We start from the raw sequence: 26862 nt of genomic DNA, 5'->3' as shown, positions 1-26862 counted from the left end.
TCTGTATCTTCCATCCCCTGATGCAGCCTGGAGTACCTGCTTCTATAACTTAGTAGACAGTTTCATGAATAACTGGATCCAAAAAAACAAACACTTTATGACCTGGAAGATAACATTTTGACAGGTCTCTCCACCTTTAACCAAGCTATTCCTCAGATGAGAGACATATCTGTCATCAGGACTACAATAGAAGTTCCTCTAGTTTGGTGCTACTTCTTAGTATTTGCATTCAAATTGTGTAGCTTTGGATGAACCAGAGTGTACTTCCATGCCAAAATGAACCATCAAAAGAAGACTTTAATATCTTATTACACATTGTATAACTAAGGGTCCACCACAATAATAATAATGATAATAGCTAGGATTTTTCTAGTATTGTATGATTTTCAATGTTCTTTATATTTTATTTGATTCTCAGAACAACTCTGGGAGGAAGATACTACTATTAGTCCCATTTTACAGATGACAAAATTGAGGTGGACAAAGGTTAAGTGTCTTGCCAAGGGTCACATAGCTAGCAAGAGTCTGAGGAAGAATTTGAACTCTGGTCTTCATGATTTGAAGTCTAACACTTTTTCCTCTATACCCAATTGCCTCAAGTTACCTTAAAAGAACAAAGCTTATTCTCATAAGGTAAATGAGAGGGAACTTATTCCTTTTAAAGTAGTTTTTCATATTTCAAATAACTTGGCCAACCCCTTAGATAGAATTTAGAAAGCATTTCGCTCTTGCAACTGTTTCAACTTTAATCCAACTAGTTTTATGGAAGTCTTCAATGACAAAACCCACAAATATTGTGTTCCCAAAGATTGCTTTTTCTATACATTACAGTGGATAATTGGTGGCATAAATAATAGATTGGAAGATATTTAATTTATAAATTAAGAAAACCTAACAGAATCTGAAATGGCAGAATATGTGCAGTTACACAAAAAAGCAACTTTACTGGAGACATTTTGTTCCATCTGAACATAGATTATTTGCATAGAGACAGTGCCTTCCTACAGACAGATAATGCTATAATCCATGAAGAGGAATAAGGATCATCAGTGGGGATAATGCTCCAGGTAAAACTGGGGCTAATTTGGAGATGGCTTCAAGCAACCGGCATAATGTTGTTAACATGATTTGGGAACATTATAGAATCATTTACATGATATATGCCTAATAAGTACTTGTTGAATTAACAAATAAGGTCTTAAGATTATCACAGAATGACTAAACAAAGCTTTTCTTTGCAGGATGTACCAATACTGGGAACAAGATCTGAGGAAAATAAAATCTTACTCAAGTTAATACTAGTCCACTGAAAGTGAGAAAAAAAGAGTGCATGGAATCAGTCTTGCTTATGAAATTTCATCATTCCTTCTTGCATATATAATTAAAAAAGAAAGATTACCTCAAATCCAAGTCCCATTCCACAGCTGGCTCCAGGGGGTCCAGGAGGACCAGGGAGGCCAGGGGGGCCAGGTTCCCCAACAACCCCATCTTTCCCTGGGGGACCTGGTAGTCCTCTTTTTCCAGAGTCACCCTGGAAGGCAAAGATTGATTGCATGGAAAGGGGTTTAAATAAATTGCTGAAACCATAATATATTTGCCTGGATTGAAAAATCATTCTTTTACTTAATTTACTTAATAATTTTACTTATTTACTCATTTACTTAATAATTTTACTTAAATTGTGATAGTTGTTTCATAACTTTATAGAATACCTGAACTGTTCTTTCCTTCACTAGTTGATAAACTTTTGAACTAACTTGAATACATTTAAAGAGATGGTAAGGAAATTGCAGAACTATTTCTAACAATCTTCCATGTATATTGTCTTCCTATGATTTTTTTCCCTTTTCAGTTCTTGGGATGTCTTTCTATGCTACTTTACAAGGATGGATAGAAGTTTGCATGATTATAGGAACCTCCTGAAATCAATGAGCTCACAGACTCATTTGAACAATCGAACACATTATCTTTTGACATTCATGTTCATGATACATATTCAATTATATCCTGAACATATAATAATTTTATAAAATATCAGAATTAGACTATACGGATGTCCCTCTTTTACCTTTTCACCAATGGAGCCATTAGGACCTTTTTCACCCTGAAAAGTATAAGCAATTCCAATTAAGTTAATATAAATAAAAGAATGAGTTACTATGAATCTTTGAGGATTTATAACTAACTTTTCACTCAATGAGAATCATTCACCTTTACCATATCCCTGAAAAAAAAGTCAACCAATTTCAGATCAGCAGGGGATACCTACTATATTCTGGTGCTGTATGTAACACTGTATACATTTTATCTCATCTGATCTTTACAACAACTCTGTGTAATAGTTACTATAATTACTTCCATTTTACAGTTGAACAACCTGAGGCAGATAGAGGTTAAGTGACTTTCCCAGGATCATATAGCTAATGTATTTATAAGACCACATCTAAACTCAGATTTTCTTGACTTCATTATCAGAAAATGCTAAGAAATTCAAAGTAGTACTAGTTTTAGTAGAGTAAAAAGAACACTGATTTGGGACCATGGATCATGATATAAAGTGTTGGTCCTGATGTCAGGAAGATTTGGATGTATGTCCTGACTCTGATACTTACTACTTTGTAATCACGGGCAAGTCACTTAATGTCTCTGAACCTCAGTTCATTCATTTGAAAATGGAGAACAGCTCATAGCACATATCTCACAGGGTTGTTGTGGGTTTCTAGGGAACTCATGCATGTAAAAAGGTTTTTTTTCCAAAACTTCAAATGATATAGACATGTCAAATAATTTTATTTAAGTTTTCTATTGAAAAATCACTGAATTTAATAGCAAGTCACATTTATTTAGCACTTTATAGTTTATATAATGCTTTGCTCAGAATAACCCTGTGAAGTAGTCAAGTTCTATTTTCCCTATTGTAAAGATGAGAAACTGGGACTTATGCAAATGAAAAGACTTGCTCAAGGTCACATTGTAAGAGACTTGGGTAGACAGATTCTTTAAATTGGCATCTCTTTTGTATTCATTTGTGTTAGAAAAAGTCTTTTCAGAAATCACTTAAGGCTACCTTTTAAATATCTAGGTACAAGGACATAGATAGGAGAAGAGATTTAATGCAGCAATGAACCTTGATCTTCTAGTCTAATTTCCTCATTTTTCTAGAAAAGACTAAGCTTTAGCATCATGAAATGACTTGCCTGGAGCAAACAGTAGTTCTAGGAGAGAGGAGAGAAGGAAAAATGGAGAGGACATAGGAAGAGAAAAAAAACAGAAGGAAAAGGAGAGGAACAAAGAAAACAGAAAGGGAAGAAGTTAGTGAAAGATATAGAGAGAGAGAAAGGAGGGAAAAGAGGAGGAAAAAGGAGGAAAGGAGGAAAGGGAGAAATCGATGTAAAGATTTTGGAATTGGGAATACAGTATTAAGCTCATATAAGTGATATTTCTTTTCAATAAAAATATGGTAGCTATGTTGTCAGTTCTACAAATTCAAACAATTTTTTTCTTATTCAGAAAACTTTAATTTCATGAATATAGACTTGTTTTAACTTAAAAAAACACATTAAGAGGTTCCACATATAGGAAGTCTGCTCTGATTTTATGTGGTGTTCTTTTGGTTTGTATTGCCTATATCTCTCACAGGTGTTAAGAAGAATGTTTTGTAAACTTTAAAGCCTGTAGAAATATAAATTACTACATTTACTATTAAATGGAGGAAAACTAGAGGCAAGGTTATTGCCAAATTCCCAATATTTGGAAGCTTCCTTTGCTTTCTGTTTTATTTGAATCTACCTTTTGATCTTGATCTTACCTTTTCTCCTTTCATTCCTGGAAAACCATCAGCTCCATTAAGACCTGGATGACCATCAGGACCCTATTGAATCAAAGCAATTTATGAGACTAAATCATCCTTTATAAAATAAATGGTTATGATCAATCCCAAAACAGACTTCTGAGATCAGTTAGCCTGCCAAGATATATTTTAATGGTTTTACCTGTAGGGGGCTTAAACCTAGAATCATTAAATCACTTCCAACAGATGAAGAAACAGAAACCTAGAGAAATTCATCCAAATTCACCTGCATAAGAAGCATATAAATTGAGGTTCAAACCCAGACCTTCACCTACAAATCCAGTGGTCTTTCCACCACACCATATTGTTTTTTTGCTAGTTTTTTTATTTCCACAATAATAGCAGTCACATCTACAGTAGGTGGAGCCATTGGTTAAAAGGTTTCAGTGAAAAATATTACTTTTAGTGACCATACAGAAGCAGGAAAAAATAGGGTTAGAGGCAAATGTATAGTTCATGAGATGGACAGTTCTCTATCCTGAAAATAGCTGATAAAACAAAGAGTCTGAATACTGAGCAAAATGTGGAATTTGAAGAGGAAAAAAATCTTGAAGTTAAATGTTAAATATTGGGGTTTTTTTTAAGGAAAATCACTGATTCCCTATAAAAATAGTCATCCCTTTGGGTCTGTTATGTCTATCAATTCCGATTATAGCTCCTACTACTGAGAGAAACCTTCAATATGGGCAAATATAGAAATAGAATTAAGTTGTTTCAAGGCAACTTAGTCTTTTTAAGACAAAAGGGGAAAAATCTTGAATTTAGGCTAACAATAATATATACACACACAAAAAAATCACAGACTATCCTCCTTTTTCTTCCTTTTAGAACATTTTGGATCTTTGTCATAAACATTGTCAGCTTTCATCCCATCTGTAAATGGAGTCATTTCTTAGTACTTTTCAGTTTATTTCTGCTTTTGGGGGGTTAGGTTGCAAAATAGCTTTGATTCATTAAAAAAATCCAGTTGTAAAATATCAGGTCATGTGCTTCAGTTCCAGTATTCATTTAAACATTGAGTCATATGATATTGGTTTACTCAAAACTGAATAATTAGGATCAACTGGGGAAGAAGCAGTACCAGTATGCATTGTTGGCATTAAAAAATGGATCATAAACTCTATATAAAGGGTCAAAGACAAGAAAATTATTTTGGAAAATTATAAAGAGCGAAAAGATATATAGAAGATGGTTGCTCTAAAAAGTAAGAGAGTAGGATAAACTTTAGTGAGCCTACTAAAACAGTGTTTTACCATGTAAATAAGAAGGAAATATTATTATGATGGTTTACATTAGGATTTGCTCCTTGAGGATTCAGACTAGCTAGTATTGATAACACCAAAGCCAAAGAGAAAGCCAAGAAAATATGTAGAGATACAAGCATATATTTGAATCTTGAGTTTAAAGTTATGGTATATGAGTGTGGTAGAATACATGATAAGAATGATAGATTTAGAAAAATCTGGGAAGACTTATATGAACTGGTGAAATGGGCAGAACCAGGAGGATACTTCACATAGCAATACCAATAATATAATGATGATCAACTGTGAAAAACTTAGCTGCTTTGGTCAATATAATGATTAAAGAAATTTCTGAAGAACTTACAAGGAAAGATGAATCTACCTCATTAGAGAGAATTGGTAAAAAATCTCTGAGTGCAAGGAGAATTTTTTCACTTTCTTTTATTCTTTTTACAACTTGACTAATATAGAAATACATCTTACATGATTTCTCATGCATAATTGATATCATATGGATTGCCTTTTCAATGGACTGGGGAGAGGCTAAAAGCATGCAATTTAGAACTCAATTTTTTCTAAGTCTCTCAAAAAATAGTAAATAATAAAATTTTTAAAGAGAAACTAGAGTTAATTTACCTGAATTCTAATATTGTGGTTTGAATTTTTGTTATTATGAGTTTGATAAATGCCAATAAATATGATTTTTCAAATACAAAGAATGGAAAATAAGGTTTATATATATATATATATATATATATATATATATATATAAAATATATGGGTCTCTTCTGTATAGTCTGAAATTTTAAAATATATATCATATATAATAAATTTAACAGTTTCAATACTGTTTTGCTTTTCTTTGTGTTCCTTTGAACTTCTTTCTGTTCTAGGTGTTCTTAATGGTTAAATGACATTCTTTTCTCTCTTTGTTTTTTTTGAAACACTATTACTAACTCTCTTTTCTCCTCCATTAAGTGTTCCACTCATCATAACAATGGATATAATCAAGTTAAAAAAAACCCAACAACCTAAACTTGACCATGTTTCATTCTGAATGTAACTAAACTAATTCCTTGTATAATGCTTTGTTCACTGGAGCCACAATTTACTCTAACCCTTGTTTTCACCTGATCAAGTAATCTAGAAATAACTTAAGGTATTGAATTTATAATGTTTTTCCTTCGTTCTCAAAAGAAGACCATAACATCAGTGAGGTGATGCCATGATAAGCACACGAATTGGATTTGAGTGAGGGGTGCTGTGCTAAGTTACCAGCCTCACTTTCTCCTCCAAAGTTATCTGGGTCCAGGGCCTAGATATGAATCAGAACAACTGGAGATGGCTCTGGATTTGAAACAGACAGGGTTATGTAATTCACCCAAGGTCACACAGCTAGTAAGTGTCAAGTCCTGACTCCAAGGTCAGTGCTCTATTCATTATGCTGCCTAATTGCCTCAAGCTTCTGAATTTACTCAAAGAAGGAATGTATGATTCCTTATACTCACTGGGGGACCTGGTTCACCAGATGGTCCATCCTCTCCTGGGGGTCCAATATATAATTCAGATCCTGGTTCTCCTGGAAGACCTGGTGATCCTGGTGGCCCTGGTGGTCCAGGAGGGCCCTGAAAAACAAATAATAGTTGCTCATTTCAGTCATGTCTGTCTCTTTGTGATCTTATCTGTGGTATTTGTGACAAATTTGCTGGAATAATTTGCCATTTCTTTCTCCAGCTCATTTTACAGATGGGGAATTGAGGCAAAATGACTGACCATGGGTCATACAGCTCCTAAGTATCTGAGGCCAGATATGAACTCAAGAAAATAAATCTTCATGATCCTTAGTTCAGCATTCTTTGCACTGTGTCACCTAACTCTCCCATTAAAGAGTACTGAATAATAAAAAAAAAAAAAATCAATTAACTGAAATGGTCAGGGAATCTTAAACTCTAGCCAGCATTTTTTTTTTGCTTTGGCTTTTTTCAGTGAAAATCTTTCTTAAATATAGTATTCAGCTACAGGAATAATCAGAAAGTAAAAATATAGATGGAATAGAAAATACAAAAAAAAATCAAAAGGAGAATAACTTAATGTTAAAAGGTACAGGATCCAATTGAGCAGGGGTTGGGGGAGGATATTTCTGGGACCTCAAGGAACTCTAGTTAGAACTTAGGACTGGAGGAGAGTCAAAATTGTAGAGAGAGATTTGAGAGTTGTTTCTGAATTGAGGTAATAAGATAGTTTATAAAAGGAGAGAAAAAAAACAAAAGACTAGCCTTGATAAAAACTCACATTTAGAGGAAAGAAAAAAGAAGAGAAAAAGAGTGCAAGAATAGTAACATTAACAGCAGTTATATAATACTCTAAGGTTTATAAAACACTTTACAAACATCATACAAACAACATATTATGTTATTCCCATAATAACCATGGGAGGTAGATGCAATTTTACCCCACATGTTAAAGATGAAGAAACTGAGGCAGCTCATAGGGAAGTGACTTAATCAGAGTTACATTGGCTTGAGGTCACATTTGAATTTAGGTCTTCCTGATCTAAGATCTTGTACTGTACCTACCACACAATCTAACTGCCCTGGAAAAAAATCAGAATAATATAACATCTGAATAGATAAAAGGGGAAAGAGAGGGTTCACCAGAACATAGATTCAGAGTGCTAAGAGACCTTAGAGATCATTGAGTCCTCTTTTGGAAAATGAGGAAATTGACCCACAGGGATGATATATCTGCCCACAGATAATAAGTGGCAGAGGGAGGGTAAGATCCCAGATAAACACAATATTCTTTCTACTCCATTATGATAAATCTAGTAATGTTTCAATAAGGGTATAGGCTTAATATTAACAAATGCTACAGAGAGGCCAAATAAAATGAGAATAGGTCAAATCTGGAGATATCTATTACAAAAGAGTATGGAGATTGTAAGAAAGAGTAGGAGATCATGAAAAATTAGTCTACTTTAACAGAGAAATATATGAGATTAAACAAATAGGAATGCTGACAGTAATTCATTCCATAGTTTTTATCAGTTGAACTTTCTTATACTAATATTGCATAAAGACTTGATTTAGTTAATCCATATTTATGTCTAATAGAGATTCATACTTACTATAAGCAGTTCCCCACTGCCTTCAAAGTGAACCAAGTTGGAATCAGAACCAGAACCAGAGTCAGAACCAGAGCCAGAACCAGAACCAAAGCCAGACTCATCAATCTCCATTATACCCTTTGAACAAGAGAAATCAATCATTCCTTAAACCTTAATTTAAATCAGCACATTATAAAACTGATTATGTTTCTGGGGAAAAAAAAACTTTGGTCATTTCAATACTTAGAGAACTATGTAAAGAAGAAACCAGAGCTTAAACAAAAACTTATTGATAAGGTAGTTAATAACAATACAAATATCAATTTGAAGCACTAAAAGAAATGCAAATCTTTTTTTCAGTTATTCAGAATCTTTTTTTTAGGTTTTGGCAAGGCAATGGGATTAAGTGGCTTGCCCAAGGCCACACAGCTAGGTCATTATTAAGTGTCTGAGACTGGATTTGAACTCAGGTACTCCTGACTCCAGGGCCAGTGCTCTATCCACTGTGCCACCGAGCCACCCACAAATTCTGTTTATTAAACTACTATGAACAAGTGTCTGTGGGATATCATGATGTATACTAAATTATAAGACTCACACTTCTCCCAAGAAATTAAATCTGCAAACATTCTCAAATCAGAGAATCTTCCCTTCACTGGCACAAAACAAAGTATTACATGATACTAGAAGAAGAATTGTATTGACAAGGTTTAGTGAGGAAGACTTTATGAAATATTTGAATTTGACTGAATAATTAAGTCACATAGCTGAGAATCTCACTGACTATACTTTCCACAGAAGTCCTAGTTATAGCTACCTTTGTTTCCTCTTTCTATTCCCTTATTCTTATTTCTACACAAAATGGTTATTTTGTTCTCATATTAATAATTAATTATTGAAATTGAGGAGACTCCAGTGCACCCCCTTCCTATTTCCTTGTCCAATTTCTTAAGGATAGGGATGATGAAAAATAGGATTAACATTCTCCTTATTCTGGGTATTGCTACTCCACCCAAATAGCTCAGGTATGGGTAGGAGATACAGATTCATAGTCTAAGCTGGGGATGTTCTAAGTATAGGGATAGTCTTGATGTCCAAGAGTGATACTCTTAGCCATTCATCACAGTAAGCTCACTTCTCTTTGTAAAGTTCACTCTCATTTATTATTAACCAATCAGAGTTGATTGCCACTCTCAGGAGCAAATCCTCTTCTAAGGACATATAAGCCATTAACCCTCAGGTCATGATTGTCTTTGGCATTCAAGAGTTGACCTTTTATTTTAAAATACATTTAATTAAAATGTATTACTAATACAATGATTAAATTACCTAGAAATTATGTCTTTTGAACTTTTTACATGCCACATCCTTGATTTGTCTAATATCCTTTAGTGCAGAACCTTGTTGATCTTATGCCATCTGGAAGTCCTGCTTTCTTCTTGTTCTCATGTAATCATTTAATAAATGCTCTGTATACTTATTTGTCATGTCCAATCCTTCAAAGACTTTAATAAATTATTTTCCTGAATGATAAACATAGTATCCTTTCCTCATTAGATTTTCCATTAGTGTTCAATGATTTGAACCTTCATTACAAATTCTATGAACATGATTTCAAGAAGTAAAACAATTTACAGTTCCTAAGAGATAATATATAATACACAAATATACTTGTACAACTACATATGTATATCTATATCTATATATATTTATAAAAGTATAGTTTATCCTCAAAACCTTTTTTAGGAAAATTAGATTTCAAAAATTGGTGAATATATATGTTAGATCCAGCATATATTCATATATCTCATATGTATTTCATATATAATATATATGATATAATATTATTACATTATATCTGAAGTTATTGATGTAGAGGAAATGCTAAACTGAGAAAAATGTTATGGTAGGAAACAGATAACCTGTCTGTATGGTGACTTTCTTCTTACAAAACCCAATTTTGAGTAACTTAAATGAATGTAATGTTTTTGTAATATCTCTGGGAAAACTTGTTTTATGCTTCTCTTGAGCTGATAAAGACTATCTCACTATCCTGTATTTGGTCAGAAATTTCTCCATATCATATTTCCTGTATCTTGCAAACATTCCTATACATTATATCAAAGCCATCATGCCCCAGAACCCAATCATCTGGGCCCTGGAAGGGAGCCTGGGATACACAAGAAGTGTTGAGATAACAGAATGTTGCATAAATAATGAGCTATCTATCCTTGACTTTTTCTGATTTGATTCCCTAAATGACATTTGCACAGAGCTAGTTCCTCCCTAAGTCTTACCAATCCCTCCCAGTTTCCCTCCCCTTGCTTGGTTTTCCCTTTAAAAGTTTCTCTGTCCCTTTCCAACTTGCTAGTTCTTTCCTGGAACTCAGCCTGCTTGAAGAAGTATAATAAACTTAAATGTTCCTCTTATCTCTCAGACATTGAGTTTATCAATTATCTACCTATTCTTTAAATGCCAAACTCCATCAATATGATATGATATAATGTAACAAAAAATAATAAATATAATATAACATAATATATGTAACATATTATAATGATATAATATAATATTATGATATAATGTAACAATCTCAAAGAACTATCAATTGTCTTAAAGACAGATACATGGATTTCTGCATTCATTACTATAGAATACAACACAGATAAGAGCCTTACCAATGTTCCAGGAGGCCCAGAGGGACCATAGGAACCTGGAAACTCAGGAAGACCTGCCTGTCCTTCACCAGGATCATCCTAAAGGGAAGAAAAGTCAACAGAGTTTAGACTTCTTCCATTTTCCCAGTCAATCTCTCAGTAAAATACTTCTTCCATCTACAAAAAGTGATTTATTATATTTGATATTACAGATCCTTAGTCAAGAATCTCTCCTACGTCTGATCAATTATACCTTCCCTGGTACTGACCTTTATCATCACTAATTCTTCCAAATACTTATTTATAAAGAAGAGAGAAAAGAACATGATTAAAAACCATTAACTTAGAATACTTTAGAGTTGTGTATAAGAGATAATATGGATTGAGAGCTGGTTTTCATGGTATTCCCTTAGTTTCCATTGCCAATTTGTGCTAACAAGTAAGAGCAGACAAGGAAGATGAAAAGTTAACAATAACAAACTTCATCCACTTAAAAATTTTGGTAAGGGCCAACTATTTACCAGAGAAAGAGAGAAGAAAGCTCTATTCCTTTTTCTGCTTTTTTAGGGTGGAACTTTGACAAAAGCTACCTAAAAACCTAGCTATAATTGAATCATTCTTTATCCTCTTTGTTGGTTTTGAAGGGATAATCGGGTAATCTATTCACTACTTTTATCCTTAGGAGTTGGAACACTTTTTCTCCAATAGAAGTAAGACCTTGTTTACATATGAACTTTTTGACAAAACTGTTTTGTATTCTGGGGACTCACTAGGAGACACTGGTTTATGGGTCTTTGTTCTAAAGAACTCCTGGTACATACACAATTGAAGATTTGAACCTAAAGGCTTGACTTTAAATTTTTGCCTGTTAAATTTCACCTTGCTGGTTTTACTTTTAGAGTGACTTTTTTGGGGGGCCCATTTAATTATGACTGCTAAAATTCATTTCATAGTGTTTGGTTTGTGGTTTTCCATGACCCTTCTAATTATGTGTATAAGGATCTGTTTGTTTCTTAGAATTTTGTAACTGCAAAATGTAAATGAAATGATATTATTTGTAGGAAAACATATGCTTACACACATTTCTATATTGCTGTACTAATCATTGAGGTCTTTCTCCCCTTCCCCCTCCTCCCCTTATAGTGTATAAGAAGTTTATTTTCACTCCCTCCTTTGATTTAAGAGAACAATCCACGAATGGTTTCTAGGCATTGACAAGCCATAGTTCTGGGAAGGCTCCTCTTATCACAAAAATTGGTTATCCTAGAGTTTTAATTGCTCCTTCCTTTCTTCTGTTTTCATGCTTCAAATCAGATGGCAATATATAATGTATACTCTCTGTTTCTACAATTCAGGCTTCATAGATATGTGTCTGTCTAGACTCAAACATTTCATATTACCTAGGATCATAGATCAGATCTTTCATATCATCATTGTTATCTGATCTTGAGGAATGAGGAAATTTTCCAATCTCATATTTGCATTTCACCCAAGTAATTTTTGTGTTCAGACATCCCTGAAAACAGAAGAAATAGATAATATCTCCCTCCCCACCAATTATCATCCTCGATGAGGATAGATCAGAAAACACTGAAAAGTGGGGAAGCATCCTTTACACAAAGTGTAATTTCTCCTATACAAAAGGAAAAGTTGAGAAGCCATTTTAGAGTACTTCTGGATCATTGCTATCATCTAAGTGCCGTTGTGAAGGACCACAACATTCTAATCTCATCCTCTCTTGCTAATTTTAAAGAAAACCCTCTAATATATCTTTTTTTGGACATATAACTATTGTATATGAGTTTTTCTCCTCTTCTCTTGAGGACAGACACTAAATTATGATATAAATCTCTCATTTGGAGAGCTATTTGCCACCAACTATAGGAAATGAAATGGATAGGAGAAACTGATCAAGTCTTCTTGCCATTTTAAAAATCTTTCATGGAAATTCACCCAAAAAGCACTCCTAAGGATTGTTTCAGTGAGTGACTCTAATCTAATTTCACAGAGATGTCATCCTCTTTCTTATTTGTTCTACTTAAGCCTTTACCGAATCATTCTTTTGTTATGAAACTAGATAGAGTTGATTAAATTGATATTTTAAAAAAGCTCAAGACAATAAACTCAAAACATCTTCCTCTTTCAGTACCAGTTCCATACTTATGAACCTTTTCTCCTTTATAATCAGCCTGTTCTTTCAGTCCTAGGAGTTCTCTTTCAGCCTAAAATCAAAACACTTTATTAAAATGTTGAATTCAACCCAAATAAATGTTCATTAATCTCTGTAGTCCTCATTAGTGAGAGGAGAGAGATAAAAATTTCAGATTTGATCTTCATGTAGAAGAAGGGGTAATAGTAAGTACCTCATCCCTTTAGAATGACTCTTGGGAGAATTGGAATAATTAAGTAATAGAGAAGACAAATTTGGGGGCAAGAAGGCATAAAAATAGCAAAACCTTCAAGTTATATTGTACTTTTGACTTAATGATTTGCAAAACAATTTCCTCACAGTTATCCTGAGAAACAGACCATGCAAGAATTATTATCCTCAGTTTATAAATGAGGAAATTGTCATTTAGATTGGTGAAGAGACTATCCTAAAGTCACATTAAGAGGGAAAGCAAGAATTCCAACCCAAACTCCAGAGATTCAAAGTATTGCCTTTGGAGTCAGAGGACCTGGGTACAAATTTGATTCTTATCTTTTATCTGTATGAAATTGATCATATCGATTATTTTCTCTCTGGGCTTCAGATTTCCTCAACTGTATAAGAAAAGGCTTAGATTTAAGGTGCCTTCCAACTCTAAAATCCAGGAGGCTAGAGCTCTGGATTTGAAGTCAGAAAGATCTAAATTCAATTTTTGCCTCAGATTCTTACTAGTTCTGTTATACTGGGCAAGTCACAATCTCACTGAGCCTCAGTTTCCTCATCTGTAAAATAAGGATAATAACATCACTTTGCTTACAAGGTTGTTGCAAAGTTCAAATGAGGAACAATACAACACTATAAGTTGCTAGTTATATGTTGTCATTCTTTCTACCTTCAAATACCTTACCAGAAAACATTTCAATGGTCAATTTATGTTTTTGTCTTAAACCCTACAGGAGAGCATTGTGGCTATGGAAAGGATCAGTCATTTAGATGGCTAATATTTATTAAATTGTCTATTTTACACTAGATTTTGTATTAAATGTTGACTTAAAATTAAGTTCTAAGTAACTATATTATAGAAATCTACTGCTGTACAAATTATTGTTGGTGGGAACAGTAACATAATTATTGTGGAGGGAAAAATTATTGAGATAATAGAATATATAATTTTATAGCTTGAATTTAAGGAATTCATTAGATCTATAGTAAGCTTCTTATTCCTTAGACCTATTTGGGCAGAGTGCAGTTGATTAATTTTTGTGCTTTGATTGTTTCAGTCATATCTGTCTCTTCATGACTCCATTAGGTATTTTCTTGGACCTACCGAAGTGATTTGCATTTCTTTCTCCACCTCATTGTACAGATGAGGAACTGAAGTAAATAGGGTTTAGTGACTTGCTTAGAGTCATATAGCTATTAAGTGTCTGAGGCAGCTAGCTCTGTCTACTATACAACCTACTATACAATCCTTCCACATTCTTAAATTTGCCTGAAAGAGTGTCAGGGGCTGGCATAGTGGAGGTGTGGAGGCTGGGAGGGGAGGGAACAACATAAAACAGTTAATACCATTCCCCATCTAAAGGCATGTGTTGGGCAAAATCATTTAGCCTCTGGAACTCAATTTCTTTATCTGAAAATGAGGGGGCTGGAGATAGTCTCTTAGGTCCTTTCTAGTACTAAATCCATGATACCATAAGAATATAACTCAAAAATGTTTGCTTTACTACTACTACTACTACTACTACTACTACTACTACTACTACTACTACTACGATTGAATACTTTGGAGTAAGAAAGCAGAGCTTGTTGCTTTGTTCAGGATAAGTCCATCTATTAGAATCAATGTACTGCCATCCATAAAAAAGAGTGGGGAAAGATGAATCTAGATTAGCAAACAACCTAATTAATCATCCAACTAGGGAATGTAGAACAATGAGATTCCCAGTACTTTTCTCACACAAATAAATCATTGACAACTGGTAGGAATACTTGAGGACCCAAAACAGAGTAATGACTGCTTTCCTGGGCTGATCACCAGTATTTATTCTCTTTGTTGGGTTCTCTTCTTAATCCCTTTCCTGATCTTTCTATTCCTGAGCAGCCCCTCACAAATTTACATTTATTAAGCACCAATGATATGCCAAGCACTAGGCTAGGTAAGGACAGTACAAATATTCCCTTACCTTCATCAATTCCATTTTTTTAAATCTATAGCCCAAAATTATTTAAAGCATACTCTTGACTAAGTTAAATCCTTCATCTTGGAAGAACCATCAGAAAAAACCCCAGATAACACTATTCTGCTAGGAATTTAAAAATTAAGTGCATCAATAAAGAAGAATATAAAACAGAACAAAGAAACTTTTATGTATTTGCTTTGCACTAATATTTATTGAATTTAAAGAGTCCTAGAATATTAGAGTTTGGATCTTAGAGATCATCTGATTTTAAAAATAAAAAAAATTGAGACAAATTAACTTTCCCACAGTCAAGCAGAAAGGTAAGACTAAGATACCAGATTTCCTGATTGTAGGCTGATTCTTTGTGCCTTCCTCTCAAAACAGTTATGCCCTCTGAAATGTTTGAATTTCATGTTTTGGTGAGTCCAAATATTTTAATAACCATAGAGTTATTTATTTTTGTTTTATAGGACAAAAGCTACTACCTGAGACATGATTATTTTTCTCCTCTATTAATAACTGATTATTAAATTAAGATTTAGTTTTCACTTTCTATTACCTCATTCAAGAACCAATACCATAGGCTATTCAGCTGATGTATGAGATTGTAATTAAGATGATATAGAGAATAAATGAGAGATAATCCACAGAGGGAAGGCACCAACATTAAGGGGGATAGGGAAAGGCTTCTTATAGAAAAATAATATTTTTCCTGGAACTTGAAGGAAGTCAGGGAGGCAGGTATGGAGGGACAGTCAGTAAAAATGTCTAAGGAGGAGTTGGAGTGCGTTGTTCAAAAAACAACAAGGATGGCAGTGTCCCCCAATGACAGAATATTTGGCAGGTGGCAGGGTGAGGAGAGGAATTAAAGTGTAAGAAGACTGGAAAATTGGTGGTGGGGGAGTTATGAAAGTCTTTGAATGCCAAACATCCAGAGGATTTTATATTTAATTCTAAAGGTGATAGGAAATCCTTGGAGTTCATTGAGTAGGTGATTTAGGAACATGGTCAGACCTGCTCTTTAAAATCATCTTTAAAATTTTGGCTGTTGAATGTGGACTAGACTAGAGTGGAGAGAAACTTAAGTCAGGGACCAGCAGGTTTTTGCAATAGTTCAGGTATGAGATAATGAGGGCTTGCATCAGAATGATGGCAACATCAGAAGAGTAGAAGAGGTATACCCAAAAGATATTTTAGAGGTAAAATCAACAGGTCTTAGCAACACATTGGATATAGGGAATAAGAAGGAGATTAGGTGGCAAGTAGGTTTTGAGCCTGGGTACCTGGAAGGCTGGTGGTACCCTTCATAGTAATAGGGAAGCTAGGAAAAGGCAAAATGTTTTGGGAAAAGATAATGAGTTCTCTTTTACACAAGCAGAATTTAAGAGGTCTAAAAGACATCTACTTCAAGATTCCAAGTTTTTTAACTTCTTTTTTGCCTATTAAAAATACTTTTTGCTTACATTTGTCAAAGTAAGACCCTCTTGGAACTTAGACTCTCATTTCCCAAATATTCCTTCCCTTCTCCTTCCCTCATCCTCATCCTTGGCCTGTAACAAAATACAGTGAAGCAAAACAGATCAACACATAGATGGACCTGAATTTCTATCTTCCCTACCCTTTGTTATTTTATTTTATATGGGACTTGTATCTTGCATTCAGGATATAAATCATCTATCTAAGGAGCAATGTTTAGTCATTTTACCTACACCAAAGTGAAAGAATCAGGTGGATAACAATGACTTTGAAAAGAAATTGAAGTATAGAAAGAGCAACGTTTGAATTTCTATGCATTCTTAAGTGATTGTGGTTTCTAAGGGCATTCATTCTCACCAATACCTTGAGCTTAATGTGACCCATCTCTCTGCTTTTTCATCAGCCCATTCATAGCACTTCAGTAACACAAAAGAAAATATGTCCTTGAAAATTAATGTTTTTCATTATTGCTGGAGGTAATTTACCTGCTAACAGGATTAGGTTTTGGTTACTGTAAAATCCTTTTATGGTACTTGACACACAAGAGAGTTGAGAACCTAATATCACAACCAAATTGCTGGGCAAAAATATAACCTTGGATATCTCAAGGCCTGGAAGAACTTAATCTAGCATGTACCTCAAAACCAAAAGGCATTATTAAATAACCACATGCCCTTTTTTTTTTACTACTTTTGCATTATTGAAATGGAGCTATTTTGAAATAAAAGTTTTATGTATATCAAAGAAATGTTCCATAAGCAATTGTTTTTATTTTGATTTTAGTCAACTATACAGCAACATAGGTTTGAGAAAGAAGCTCTTTTCTTATGCACTTGTTAAAAATCTAAAATTTGCCCTAAGAAACGGACTGAATGAGTTATATAGTATCAGGGTCCATGAACAAAATATATTTTATGAAGAATTTGTTTATGAGGACTGGATCTTTGATTTTATCATTATGAAGAGTTCCCTCTTGTTGAGGGAATTCTTTATAATTACAGCTCTGTTTCTTCTGTGTGATTTTAGTCTTATAGAGTTGCTTATAGCAGTGAAAAATGAAGTGACTCCGAGGTCAATTCTATCCCCTTTGCCAGAATATTGAGAGAAAAATGACTTTGTTTTTCTTTTAAGCATTCCTTTTAGTGAAATAAAAAAAATATCATAACTGATCATTTTAAGTTAAATAAAAGAATAAATGGAGACCTGTTTTGTTTTGTTGTTTTTTTAAAGCAGGTATGCCCTAAAAGGAAATGTCAGGAAGTATAGCAGAAAGGTTTTAACACTAAAAGGAAAAAAAAAGTCTATTTTTTCTTTTAGCCGTGACCTAGCTATTTAAAGGGTGTTTGAATTTTAGTTCTGTATATGTACCTTAGGGAGAAGAGCATAGTCAAAAAGGAAGTTGTGAATAGAAACACAGGCTGTCTGTCACTTATATTTCTTCTTCTCACTAGGTTTGTCACCATGGATAAATCACACTTACCCACTGAGCCCATGATCCCCAAACCTCCCTTCTTATGGCACAAAAGCAATACTGTGGAATGGTCCAAGAGAACAAGATTATAATAAACTGCTCCAAAATAAATAAGCATGAACATGACCCCATGAAGGAATCATTGGTCCCCCTTCATTTGGACTGTCATTAACCATGTGGTCAATTGGAATTTTCCTTCACCTTTGAGTCTCTTTTTATTTCTGTACTTACAATTCCAATGACTCTAAAAATGACAACTGTTCCTGACTAATGAGGGACCAACATTTTTAAAACTAAGGACCAGTAAACTTTTATTTCCTCTAAAGATATTCAAATGTAGAAAGATATCTTTCATTCAACCCCCCCTTTGTTCTTTTAAATGATGATTGTCCTTCATTTTCAAAGAAAACCATGACAACAGGGAGGTGATGATATAACGACTACATGAAATGGATTTGAGCAAGGGCAGGGTGGGGAATTGTGCAAAATTATCAGCCTCACTATCTCCTCTGGAATCATCTGGATTCAGTGGTCAGATATGGATTGGAATGACTGCAGATGGTTCTGGATGCGATGCTGTCAGGGTTAAGTGACTTGTCCAAGGTCACATAGCTAGCACATATCTGAAGTCAGATTTCAATTCAGGGCCTCCTGACTTCAGGGTCAGTGTTCTACCCACTGTACCTTCTAGCTGCCCCTTGAAAAATAACTACTTAATTCCAATCACAAGTGAAATAGCATACTCCCTCCAATCCCCCCAGTATGATCCAACACAAGACCCCTTTTTCTAAAGAAAATAATGAAAGTAAATAATATTAAGTAACAAAATCTACATAGTTCATAGTGGCAGAGAAAGTTTGAATGAATGATCCTTGAAGGACCCTCCAACGCTGAGATTCTTAAGTGTATGATTTCATACTGATTTAGACACTCCACCACTCTGGTACAGGCCCTCATGACTTCATACCTAGATTATCTCCATTACCTGCTGGTGGGTTTCTCTCCCCTTCAATCTGTTCTCCATGTAGCCACTAATGTAATTTCCTTAAAGTCCAACCATAAAACTCCTACTCAATCAACTCAAGGGGCTCCCTAAAGCCTACAGAATCAACTACAAAATCTTCTGCTTTTTCAAAACCTTTCCTAATCTGACACCCTCTACATTTCCAATCTTCTTACACCGTACTCCCCAGGATGTACTCTTTGATCCAATGACATTGGTCTCTATAGAAGACACTACATTTCTTTACTTCAAACATTTTCTCTTTCTCCATATTTTGCATATTCTCCATGCATGGAGATACTCTCCCTTTTCATTTCTGATCCCTGGCTTTTCTGTTTCTTTAAGCCCCAACTAAAATTCATTCTTCTACAGGAAGCTTTTCCCAAATCCTCTTAATTCTAGCACTTCCTTTTTGTTAATTCTTTCGCAATTATCCTATACATATGGCAGCTAGATGGTGAGGACCTGAGTTCAAATGTGTCCTTGAACACTAGCTGTGTGACCTTGGGCAAGTCACTTAACTCTGTCTCTCATCCATGGCCATCTCCAGTCATCCTGATTCATATCTGGTCACTGGACCCAGATGGCTCCAGAGGAGAAAGTGAAGTTGGTGACTTAGTTTCACTCAAATCCAATTCATGTAATGGTCATGGCATCACCTCCTTGATGACATGCTCTTCTTTAAGAACAAAGGACAAACATTGTCCTTTATATAGCTTATTTGTATATATTTATTTGTTGTTGTTGTCCCCATTGAGTTCCTTGAGGCCTGGAACTGTGTTTTGCCCCTTTTTGTATTCCCAACCCTTAGTACAATTTATTTCTTGATTGAATGAATGATTGCTACACTTCTCAAAATATAGCTGACTGCATTTTCTTTACTAAGATGAAGACAGTCAACTTTAAAAAGACAAGGAATTGTTCCCATTCTATAACTTTTGTCTATCATGAGCATACACACACACTCAGACACTCAACATACACACCATAGCTGAGTTGTGCAGTGAATAGACTACTAGGCCTAGAGTCAGGAAGACTCATCTTCTTGAGTTCAAATAAAGCCTCAAATACTTATTAATTACATGACCCCGGGCTAGTCATACAACTCTGCCTCGGTGTCCTCAATTTTACAATGAGCCGGGAAAAAATGGCAAACCACTGTAGTGTCTTTGCCAAGAAAACCCAGACTGAACTGAAACATGGAAATCTGATTGAAATGACTAGGGTATTGCTCACACACACACACACACACACACACACACACACACACACACACACACATCTTTCTATATAATACATATGTATGCACACATCTATCTTTCTATTTATCTATATAAAGAGAGAGAGATAAAGGGGGAGAGAGAGAGAGAGAGAGAGAGAGAGAGAGAGAGAGATAGGTACAGAGAGAAAAGAAACACACATTTGGGGGCAGGGGGGAAATATTATTCTAGCTAAAGAAAATACATGTCCCTTACCAAGTTGTCAGCTTTTTCAGGTTGTACTGTTGGCATAGGTTGACTTGGACCATAAGTTGGAAGGTTGTTTTCATCTTCTTTTCCAGGAGATTTGGTAGGTGTTTGTATTCCCATCAGACCTTCTTCATCTGTTGTATCCTGAAAAAAAGAAGCAATTGCTATCATTTATCTTTTTAACATGTTATCACATTGCATGGAGACAAGTCTTGGAATATCACAATCTGTGAAAAATTCAGATTAGGGATTAAAAACAAAGAATTGCACATAAAGTTTGTTATCAGAAAGGTTTGAGAAAGAAAGAAAGAAGAATGAAATAAAGACAGAAAGGAACAAAGGAAAGAAAGAAAGAAGGGAAGGGAAGAAAAATGGAAAAGAATGAGAAGCAGAAAAGAAAGAAAAATGTGAAAGAAAAAAATTGGAGCAAGTTTGGTTCAATCACATGGTAAGAGTTGTCAGTGATATTGATTCAATGTCAAGGGCCCAAATATGTTGTCTGGATCCTTTATGGCAGATTAACAAGACATAGAAAAGAGTTATATAGGATGGTAAATATAAATGGGTTTTAAACTGCATTAATAAAATCATAGATCTAATGTAATACTGAAGTGTAAGCTGCCATGATTCCAAGTCAAGAAAAGTCAGCTAGCATTTATTTATCACATAATGCTTGCCAGTCACTGTGCTAATGAAATTAGTATAAAATTCAGGCATATCTAGCAATTTTTATTTTAATAATAGCATTATTTTCACTTTATCCTCACAATATCCCACAAAAAAGTCAATACATGTTCCAACTTCCAGTAGGTATTGGGAGTTGAAGAAAGGGATGAAGGAGGTAAGACTCAAACTCAGATAACTATGAACTATCATCAATGATAAGCTCATTGGAAAGTAAAGCACTATATGAAATTTGATAGATGGAAGTTTTATACTAAGAAATTAAGTTAATCATTTATATGTATCAATCTACATTATGATTAAATTCAAGTATAAATGAAATTACAAATCTAGGCAAAAATTTGTTCCATGTTTGGTACTCCAGAGAGAGAGAATGAGAGAGCAGCAGAGCAAGAGTACAGTGTGGTTTCCTATAATTCTGTACTATACCCAGCTCAGAGCTATAAGCAATTCTTTGACACCTCCAAAGATGTCATTTTGGGGGGCATGGATGCTCATTTCCTCTATCATCACAGATCATGTTTTTGAAGGTTTTATGTATTGCCTATGTAAATTGCCAAAAACTTCATCACTGGTGGCCAACCTTCTGGCAATGAGTATCCCTATCCCCCCAAGTCTTGACTTCACAGAGCTGGTACATGCTTCATCACTGGGTCTATAGTTGGAGTTTTTCTATGTTATTGTGCATCATTAGTATATAACATTGAAGAACTGAGATAGAATCATCTGTAGGTCATGAGGAAACATCAGATTAAGTTGAGCAAATTGACATAATGTTTTCAGGGGACGATGGTATATTCAATAAGGTTGAAATAAGTAAATGAGTTGCTCCCTACTGAACTGACATATTTACTACTCACATTTTCTCCACTTATTTCAAGGAGCTCTTCATTTCCTGAACCAGTCTCTGCCTTTTGGTCACTATCAGTAGCATTATCCTTTTCTTGTATATCATGAATGGATTCGCCAGATCCTAAATTAAAGAAATGGTCATTCTATTATAGAATAAAGATTAGGTGAAAATCAGTTTGACATCTCCCATGGGACATACACTCTCACAGGACTCAAAAGGTCTAGCTGACTGTTTAGTCATGAGGTTGCCTGGAGACTTTATTGTCATTCTTATCCCTTAAAGGCTGCCAAGCACTAAAGAGTGCTTCAAGCCGTCCTTCTTTAACCAGTAAAGTGGGACTTGGACTAGCAGGTTATTCTTACTTCTTATATCAAGTTAGAAGGAATTTTAGAGTTTATCTATTCCAATTGCCTCATTCCCCAGATGATGAAATCAAGACCCAAAGAGGAAGTAATTTGACTAGGGTCACATGCTAATTATTCTAATCCCACTAATTCTTCTATAATCTTTTCTCAGTATAAAATATTAATATAACTTGTTGAAATGTGAAAATTTCAGTCAAATAACTTTTTGGGGGGGGTAGGACTGATTACATAATTTAAAATAATTGGTTTAGCTGGTTCATCAAAATGACTAGTCATTTTGGCATCTAACAGTCTTAATTTCATTCCTAACTCTTCATCCATATGATCAACTCTGACAGGATTAATATCTCTCCTTACCTAGGAGACCCTAACTCAATTACTCCCCTCTCCTACCCCTCAATCTTTTTTTCATCTTATTTATTCATCAAACATTTACTGAGTCTATGCAAGTCCTTAAAGATTAAATAAAAACTAGTTCCTACCTGCATGGAGCTTAGGGGGAAAGGAAATGTAAATGCATAAATAAATTGAGATGAGAGAGAAATCTATTCCTATTGAGAATGGAACAAGAAGCTGGGAAACAAAGTTTAATAAAGAAGATCTCAGTTGAGCAAAACCTTAAAGGATGGCAATCTGTCACCAGGGGAAAATGGGAATTGGGTGAGAGTTCAAGGGAAGTCTTCCAGGCATATGTAAACAGTATGAGTAAAGTGCAGAGATGGAAATAATAATAACTAGCATTTATATAAAAATCTAAGTGAGGTTTAAAGTTACTAGCTTATAGGTGAATGACATAATTCCAATAAGACTTTAGACACACCTTATATAATAGTACTTATTATATCACTAGGATTATAAGTTGTACAAAAGTCTTAGTGGAGTTTTTACCTTAATATCTTATAGCTTAATAACTAATACCTAAAAATTTCACTAAACCTTATATAAATGCTAGTTACTTACAGTATTGGAGTTGCATAAAATATAAAAGCCCTAGTCAAGTTTTGAGATAATAATATAGTAATCAATAGCTTAAAACCCCACTAAGACTTTAAAGACATCTTGTTACAAATGCTAAATATCATCATCATCATCATTTTTATATCACAAGGGTTGTATAAAAGTCTTAGTGAAGTTTAATAGCTTCCTATCTTATAGCTTAATAACTAATAGCTTAAGGCATCACTAAGACTTTGAGGGCATCTTGTATAAATGTTAGTTATATTACTAATATAGAACTTTAATGGTTGTGAAGCTCTTAACATATGTTAACTCATTCAATATTCACAGAAAAACAACCCTGTAAGGTAGACCCTCTTACCTACTCCTTTTTACAGATGAGAGAACCAAAACAGAGAGCCTCAAATGACATGCCTAGAATTACTCTAGAACCTGGAGAAAAATTGAACTGAGGTCTTCAGACTTCAAGTTCAGGTCTCTAATCATTATACCATTTAGTAGCTTGGTCCCATTTCATGGGGAAATCAGGGCATAGATAAGAAAAGTCTGGGAAGATGGTTACAGGTCAGAAAATGGAGGCTCTTGAAGATCAGACTACGAGTATAGACTTTAATCTGTAAGTATTGGGAGGATATTCAAAGATTAACTTGCCTATGATTTTATTGAAATGTTTCAAAATATATTTTCTCTGTACAACTGCATTTCCTTGTGTGAACTTGGGTAAAACATTTAACATCCCATGAGCTTCAATTTTCTCATCCGTAAAATGGACAGATTAGACTAGATGGTATCAGAAATCCCCTTCAGGACCAGAGCTCTAGACTTATGTTCCTTTGGTCACTACTATCTATTCTCTCATGTGTTAAATTATAGTTTGAGTTCAAACTATTCTATCCCCAGCAAAGTTCAGTAATGACAGGATTGAGTCATAGGTCAAAATCTTGAACAAATCAATTGCCCGTCTCAGAGTCAGAGCTTCATCATTTGTAAAATGATGAAACTAGGTTAGATGGTCTCTAAAGTCTCTTCTAGCTCTAAATCCTATTAATTAACTAAAAATTAATAATGAATTATTAATATAAATTACAATTTTAATTATTACAAATTACCTAAGTACAAATCATGTAATTGCTCTCTAAAAGAAACCCAACTGATTATGAGTTTGAGTAACTATCTTAAAAACTACTAGATTTTCATACATCCATGCAAGTCTATCCTTTAAGGCTTTGCTCAACTGAGGTCTTCTTTATTAAATTTTGTTTCCCAGCTTCTTGTCCCACTCTCAATAGGAATGAATTTCTCTCTCATCTTTTCTATAGCACTGTGTTCATCTGTAAGCACTTATATTCCAATCTGTATAAAATTTATCTATGAATTTACAACCTCTTTTCCCCAAACTCCATGCAGGTATGAACTAGTTTTTATTTAATCTTTGAGGCTTCCTCAGAGTCTTCAAGGACTCATGGGTAGAATTCTTTGTGATTAAAAAAAAAAGCTTCAGAGTACAAAATAAATTAAATAACAGGCCTTGTTCTGAGTTGCTTGAGTCTGTATGATTGGTGTTGGTGATCTTAAGACCATCCTCAGCCTTAGGGCTATCTTCACTCTTAGGGCTCTCTTCAGCCTTAGGGCTATCATCAGTCTCAGGACCATCCTCAGTCTCAGCATCCCCTGAGAGCTCCATTTCCTTAGACTCAGATGGTGTTGTTGGAGGTTCTTCTACTGGTTCTGCTTTTGTTTCTTTGGGCTAAAAAAGAATCTAAAATTATTTTCTTAGAAATAAGTGAAGGAAACATCTTTCAATAGTTTGGAAAAAGAAAATACACCCAAAACATGCCAATTCAGTCAAGAGTAAACTTGTTCACCTACAAAGGGGGATATCAGAAAAGAGATTTTTATGAAGACCTGAAGATAGACTTGATTTTCTTCTAAACATCCTCATTTAAGAATCCATTCTATTTAATATATTCAAATGATTATTACTGTCCTATTTACCACTGCAAAAATTTAGAACCAGATGGCATCTTTGGGAATAAAGTAAGGCAATGCCAGTCTCATTTATCGTATTCTTTGAAGCAACATGTGGGTATGTGCTTTATAAATTAGAAAGCATTAATTATAGAAATGTTTTGTTGTTGTGGAATCATTTCATGTCTGATTCTTCATTAGCCCTATTTGGAGTTTTCTTGGCAAAGATACTGGAATGGTTTACCATTTCCTTCTCTAACTCATTTTATAGATGATGAAACAAAAAGGGTTAAATGACACAAAGCTAGTAAGTGTCTAAGACTGGATTTGATCTCAAGTCCTCTTAATTCTAGGTCTGGGGTTCTATCTAGTGTACCACTCCACTGCCACTTTTAGGAATATAACATATTTATTATTATTATTTTATAAGTATTTTATTAGGAAGTTTCCTCTCCCTAAAGCTCCTTATACCAGTGAAATCATAGGTCCAATCCCTCTCCCCATCTCCTTAGGATTCAATACCCTTTTGATAAATGTTTGTTGACTGACTCAGTCTGCCAAAATAGTGACAAAACACAATAACACAAGGAAACTCATATTTATGACTTCAGTGTTATCTTCCAGGACCCTTCACTCCCCCAAAGCCCACATGCTAAATCAATTTTTAAATATCATGTTTATATTTCCATAGCATCTCTCAAATCCAAAATTTGCTAGCAAATGTTTAACAGCTACCTATCCAAAAACCACACTCTTAAGCTTAATCTACATAATTAACATTTTTCAGTCATTTTCTAAGTCTAGATAACCAATAAATCAAGCCTCAATTTGGAGCATTTTTCTATTTCTGTAGCATAAATGCTCACACTTAAAATTTAACAACCACCTATGGAGAGCTAATAAGAACTAACTCCTGCACAAACCTGTTTCCATCCTCTTCTCATAACTCACAAAATCATACCTTGGTTTAGATCCTCATTACCACTTGTTTGGACTACTGCAATAGACCCCTAATTGGTTTCCCTGACTCAGGTCTCACCACTCTGATCTATCCTTTGCACAGCTGCTAAAGTAATTTTCCTTCAGGGAAGGTCTAACCATATCACTCCCCCATTCAATTAAATCCAGTAACTCTTCATTGCCTCTAAGATAAAATATAGCCCTATGTTTGCATTTTAAAATCCATCACAATATGGATACTCCAAATATCTTTCTGGTCTCATTATATATTACTCTATAGTCAAATGATCTGGCTATAATACTGTTTCTCACAAACATCTCAGTCTCCCATCTCTAAGCCTTTGTTGTGGCTGTCTGGCATGCCTGGACTATACTCCCTCCTCATCTTTGCTTCTTAGAATCCCTTCTTTCCTCCAATATTCAACTCAAACAACAACTAAATGATCCTCCAATATCCTAATGCCTTC

General features: G+C 34.5%; 1 protein-coding gene across 2 annotated transcripts in view; it reads right to left on the bottom strand.

The window, feature by feature from the left end:
- COL15A1 (collagen type XV alpha 1 chain) overlaps nucleotides 1-26862 on the bottom strand; it is a 274055-nt gene that overhangs the window by 97797 nt on the left and 149396 nt on the right. Inside the window, exons 4-12 of one of the 2 annotated variants that reach the window (XM_074196724.1) lie at nucleotides 24995-25214; nucleotides 22153-22265; nucleotides 20615-20752; nucleotides 10879-10956; nucleotides 8222-8338; nucleotides 6603-6719; nucleotides 3809-3871; nucleotides 2069-2104; nucleotides 1400-1531 (exon numbers count right to left, since the gene is read on the bottom strand). The exons of the other annotated variant lie outside the window; for it this stretch is intronic. Of the exons in view, the coding sequence (XP_074052825.1) occupies nucleotides 1400-1531; nucleotides 2069-2104; nucleotides 3809-3871; nucleotides 6603-6719; nucleotides 8222-8338; nucleotides 10879-10956; nucleotides 20615-20752; nucleotides 22153-22265; nucleotides 24995-25214 (1014 nt within the window). The remainder of the gene's footprint in view (nucleotides 1-1399; nucleotides 1532-2068; nucleotides 2105-3808; nucleotides 3872-6602; nucleotides 6720-8221; nucleotides 8339-10878; nucleotides 10957-20614; nucleotides 20753-22152; nucleotides 22266-24994; nucleotides 25215-26862) is intronic. 2 annotated transcript variants of the gene reach the window in all.

This window comes from Macrotis lagotis, chromosome 8 (assembly GCF_037893015.1).
Source record: "Macrotis lagotis isolate mMagLag1 chromosome 8, bilby.v1.9.chrom.fasta, whole genome shotgun sequence".
NCBI lineage: Eukaryota > Metazoa > Chordata > Mammalia > Peramelemorphia > Peramelidae > Macrotis > Macrotis lagotis.
Note: the sequence above shows the minus strand (reverse complement) of the source record. Positions and strands in the feature narration are given on the sequence as shown.